Raw genomic sequence first — 5,423 nt, 5'->3', positions numbered from 1 at the left:
AATGAAATTTCCAATCGATTACCACGAATTTATGCCTTCGGAACAATTTAAAATCTCTAGTAATAATATGTAGGTTGAAAAACATACCAAATATTTTTTTCTGACCTATTGTGAACCCTTTCCAAAGGATGCATTCGAATTCTCACTTTTTTTGCGAAATGTTCGGTTTAAATTGAAAACAAAAACACTTATATTTTTTTGTTAACAAAATGTATATACTTTTGTATTCGGACTTTCATATTTTAAAAATTGCTAAAGCAAAATCCCTTTGCTGGGGGAAAAAAAAATATTCAACAATTTTAGTTAAAAAACGCTAAATTTTGAATTTTGAAAGTATAATAATCTGCAGGTGGAAGTACCTGGCGGCCACGATAAGTTACTATATTCTTAAGGACACCCGTTAAAATAGCTGATGTCTTACAATGAATCTTTAAAGATTTGTAATATCCCACAAGATAATTTAGGTAGGCCTTTCTAAAATGTGAAGCCATCCTAAGAGGCCTACTCAAGAAGGGCTGAAAAAGTGCTAGGGCTTATCCATTTACAATTTACGCGAATGCATAAATTTATATTATTTAACATTACAAATGAATTTCAATAAACATTTTAAGTTTCAATGACACACATTTGATATAAACCTTAAGCAAATACTTCAAAGATGTATGATTTTTATAAATTAAAGAGCTAACTTTAAAAGAACTCCTACAAAAGGCCTTCTGAAGTACGTCCTATAAAAGCCCTTGTGGAAGGCCTCTACAGGTAGCGAAAGATTTTTGTGCCACACCATACAAAAAAGAAAGGAGAAAGGTATGGAGAGAGGAAGGCCTCTTGCCTCTCATGAATGCCTTTCGGAAGGGCTTTTAACTCCTGAAATTATCTACTGGGATATGTACATAATTTACTAAATTACGTTTGCCATTAAGAAACAAAAACTATAGTTTATTTTACACGCCACATTTCCTTACACGGACTTATCGCACTTTAAGGAAGGTAGAAAATTTATTATTCAAGTCGAAGAACTCATCCCCATCCGCAGGAACCGCTTCGTTTCTTCTTCAATGCTTTTTTATTTACCGCCTGCGTCGTTGGTTGCACAGCCGGACGCTTCCATTGAGGTACAAATTCATCGCACCATTGCCACAGGTATTCATAGAAATCGACCATCATTTGTGAATCGCGAAAAATAAAATTTCGCACATGATAGGCGATGTCGGCGCGTGTTTTTAGCAAATCATACATATTGTAGATGAACACACCACAGAATAGTTGACCCATTTTCGTTGGCACGTAGGGCATATCAAGCAACCCATTCAGACCGTATAATTGGAAGACAATCGATTGAAATTCCGCAAAAGCATGCAAGACTGTTGTTGAATAGGTGTCGTATTTTCTTTTGAAAAGCTCTTGCATGTGAAAATGTTTGAGAAGACCTTCCATTACGAGGTAGCAATCAGATTTCGGCACATGCTCCATACGTTCCGGCACGGGCAATGAAAGTAGATCCTCTCTAATCGCACGTGGTTTGCCTTTTAGCGCATCAGTCTCTCGTACAACTCTTTCCTTTCTTAAGATTTTCCCAAAATGTCTATGAAATTCTCGTAGATCACGTTCGGCGGGTATTTTTGAATCAATTGTGCGCAGCACAACCACGGATATGACCAGAGCATGGACGTGTATTAAGTCACAGGTCTGCGATTTATGTAACCAGTAAATGATGGCAAGGAAGTACAGTTGTAAATCCTTTGGCAGTAGTTGCACTTTTTCAAACAGATTTTGTGCATCTAGATGAGACATTTTGATTTTGAATACATGCCGCAAAAGTAAGGGATCAGGTTGTGTTGGCGTGAATATTGCATTAGTATCACTATCCAACGCATATCGTGTATAATTTATATTTGTAACCCTTGTTTTGCGTGCCATATACGTAAATTCAATTGTCAGTGGATCGCCATTCTCATCAAGCTTTGGTTGTGTCTCCTCACCAACAGCTCTATTTATTAAGGTAAAACTATAGATTAGTATGGGCAATGCAATTTCATTGCAATCCGGATATGGGAAATGTTCAATTTGTGGACTGTTGATATATTTTCGAAGATATACGAGATCCACAAAGTAACGAGGTAAATGGGCGGGATAGAGCTTCTCCAGAAACCAGATGGGAAATGTCGAAATATTACCTCGGCCTTCATTTTCGATATTTTCTTCACTATCAACAACTTCATCGTGAAACTTTTCATCGGCACCATTGTCTTCTTGTTTGTTTTCTTCTTCACTTTCATTATTTGTCTCTTTGTCCAAATATTCCTCTTCAAAATCGGGGTTCCCTTCATTATCGCTAACGTCCCCGCTATCTTCATCTTCGATATATTCACCATCCACAGACGTGTTTCCTTCTTGTTCATCGTGGTCATCAATCTCCGCTCCGAATTCCTCTGAATTTTCCCCATCTTTGTCTTCTATATGCTTTGGTGGATACCTTTGAAATGAGTTTTCATATTTACTCACAAAGAAATCGTATGAATGGCATTTCTCGTTTGAATATCCACTGATTGCCGCTTTCATATCTTGGAGCAGCGACTTTCTTTCCTCCTGTTCATCAAATATTAACAGTAATTATTGAAGTTTATATATTTAAAATTACACACCTTGCGTAAACGACTCAAAATTTTTTTCCGTGCTGATTCCACAGTCTCATCCTTTAACCACTGCAATATTACTTGAATCCTTTTCTGTTGTTGTTGTACTTTCTGACTACGTCCTGCCTTGCCCATGCCCGCGGCGAAAAAATTTCGAAAACTAGATCGCGCTATGTAATCATTACCTAGCATCGCAGCGAAAAGTGGCAGTTTTTCCTTACAAAGCGATCGACGCGCTATCAAGTGTTCGATGCGGTATATGCAGCAGTCCAAGAACTTATAGGTTTTGCCCTCTTTTGTACCACGTTTTTCTACATTATTGACTTGTATATCGCCCACAATGCGATTAGCTTTGGTCAATTTCTCCACACGTTTGGCTTCGTTTTTGCGCAACTTCCGCTCAGGTAAATTATCAATACTTGTATGTTCTTGCTCATTGATGCGCTTGGTGTGCGCTTTGACAGTTAGCGTAACCAGCGGTATGTATTGCACATTGTAAATATAGAAATCTGAATCATACGTGAGCACAGGACAGCCCAACTGGCGACTAAGTGTAGCCAGCTCATCATCTGCTTCAAATACGCAACGCATTACGGGCACTCCGCAATCACGCACTGCATCAACAAATACTTCCTTCATTAGAAGTGGAAAGATAGTGCTAGCACCGCAAGGATTAATACGCTTGATGACCGCAATTTTGCCTCTTAACCGTTTACCAGCCGTGCGTAGTTTACGTCGTTCATAGCCGCCATCCATTAGTACATAAGGTTCGATATTGCATTCAGCAAGTACTTGGAAAAATTCCACGACTGCACGATAGAAGTCATCGTAGTCACCCCCAAAGGCGGAACAACTGCCTGACGCGTCTTTGTACAGGTTGCATGATAAACTATCGCCATCAATAACCAGGTTACAGTCATGTAGCTCGTAGGGCAGCAAATACTGTTCCGCATGACGTGCTATATAGCCAGTAAGTCCACGCACGCCCATTTGAAATGTAATTACTTTTATTTGCGATTATTTATTTACCTTTCAATAAAAGGCACTTTTTATTGGTACAAATAGCCATGTGTTCGCAAAAACCATTCATGGAATATTCAGATTTGTTTATCTGTGGTGAATAAAGATAAGTTGAGTTGGGAAATCGTAGAAAAATTTTTCCAACTGAGTGATGCCACTTGGCAAGGAATAAGAAATTGATGATTTAAAATTAAAGTTCTGAACACATGGAAAACGACGAGCTACAGGCCACAGCTTCCAATTCGATATCATCTATATATAAACGCTTTGTCGATGACGTCATGATTTTTTTGAACGCGGCAGCGACATTTTGAATTTGTATGAGTTTGACATAAAGGAAGGGGAAGAACCTTATCTGCCGCTGGAAAAGTAGAAATAGATCTAATCTGGCCACAGTCGTCGCGTAGCCCTGTCGTCGCCAAAATAATTATCTACATTTGAGTACGTGTTAAAATAATTTGACAGCTGTGGGCCGTAGCTGGTCGTTTTCATTGTGTTCGGGCTATAAAAGATAACAGACCTATGACATCACGCGTCATCAATCGTAATCATAGGCATGCAAAGTCTATAATGACCATCGAAAAGCTTGTTTTATTTACAAGTCGCAGCAAAAGTTTCTCTGTAGTAAAACAGCTGTTCTTTGTTTACATTTTCATTGTTCTTTTTGAGCGCCACTGCAACAGACTGGATTTCATTTAAAGAAAATACTCCGCAATGGATTAAGAAACGCCGGAAAGTGAGTAGTTCTATAATAGGAAAATGCATTTCATTTTATTAATTTTTATTATTATGTGCAGTTTCTTAAAGACCACCCCCACCTGCAAACCGGTAAAAATTGTAAAAAAAACTGTTGTCTGGGTGAGAGGATGGAATTTTTACCGCGTGAATTAACGCGCCTTCTTATTTCTTTGGCAGCCTAATTTAATTTTTTGATCGCGGCCTAACTTAACTTCTCAAAATGAATAATATCAAAGAGGCCTAATTTTATTTTTTGATCGCAGTCTAATTTCACTTGGCAAAATGAATTAAGCCCGCGCGGCCTAATATCATGTTTTGATCGTTTTTGATTGGCAGAATTAAATTACCCGGGTCAAATCACTAATAACTTTTGTTTTTCATTTGGTCGACAAATCAAACCACAAAACAAAGAAAGGTGGTCCGCGCCCCTCTTCTTGGGCAACAAGGAAAGGAGAATTCTACTTAGTGAGGGTCATAAGCCCTAAGCGCGGCCGAAGTCCACCTACGCAGAAAGGTGTTCTCTGCAAAAGGTGTTCATTCAGACCTTCTTTTTCGGCAACAGAGAAAGGAGAATTCTACTTAGTGACCATAAAATCAATGCAACAATATGCAGCTAAGGCTTGGTGGAAATCAACTATAAAAGAACTTTTCAGCGAACTCTTCTTCGTGTAAGCTGGTGTAATTAATGAATTCGTAATGTATCTATATTTTATGTTTTCTTTTTATGTGGTTAAGATCAGAATATTTGTTTAGAATGGAATTTTTTTGTGCTAAGTACCTTAAGAACTAAAAGTTTGGAAATTCTTTCTAAAATAAAAAAAAAAAAATGTTAAATCGATGAAAATTGAGCCCGCCCTTTACTTAACTCCAAATGGATGAGCTTTCTGGCAACACTGATAAAATGCCCCAATTAGAAGGTTTCCAGTACACTGTGAATGAAAAAGAAGAAGAATAAATCCACCACACTCGGTGGATGATTCCATTTTTCGCAGTGTGTTTTAGAATTTAGTGAGGTGTGTACGACGTATT

General features: G+C 38.0%; 1 protein-coding gene across 1 annotated transcript; it reads right to left on the bottom strand.

Moving 5' to 3' along the window:
• Positions 1-649: 649 nt before the first annotated feature.
• Positions 650-3,731, bottom strand: LOC118741255 (protein asteroid-like). Its single transcript, XM_036473164.1, has 2 exons — positions 2,646-3,731; positions 650-2,589 (listed from the first exon to the last, which is right to left on the bottom strand). Exons 1-2 carry the CDS (start codon positions 3,624-3,626, stop codon positions 1,021-1,023), a joined length of 2,550 nt encoding a protein of 849 aa, XP_036329057.1. The 5' UTR covers positions 3,627-3,731; the 3' UTR covers positions 650-1,020.
• Positions 3,732-5,423: the final 1,692 nt, after the last annotated feature.

Source organism: Rhagoletis pomonella, unplaced genomic scaffold, assembly GCF_013731165.1.
Source record: "Rhagoletis pomonella isolate Grant_MI unplaced genomic scaffold, Rhpom_1.0 Rhpom_scaffold_00006, whole genome shotgun sequence".
NCBI classification, from domain to species: Eukaryota; Metazoa; Arthropoda; class Insecta; order Diptera; family Tephritidae; genus Rhagoletis; species Rhagoletis pomonella.
This window is presented reverse-complemented; position numbering and strand designations above follow the sequence as displayed.

Excerpts from the sequence above, each read along its gene's own strand:
- LOC118741255 (XM_036473164.1), bottom strand. The coding sequence starts at position 3,626 with ATGGGCGTGCGTGGACTTACTGGCTATATAGCACGTCATGCGGAACAG. Across the intron at positions 2,590-2,645 it reads TTTTGAGTCGTTTACGCAAG|GAGGAAAGAAAGTCGCTGCT; the intron begins GTGTGTAATTTT and ends TTTGATGAACAG.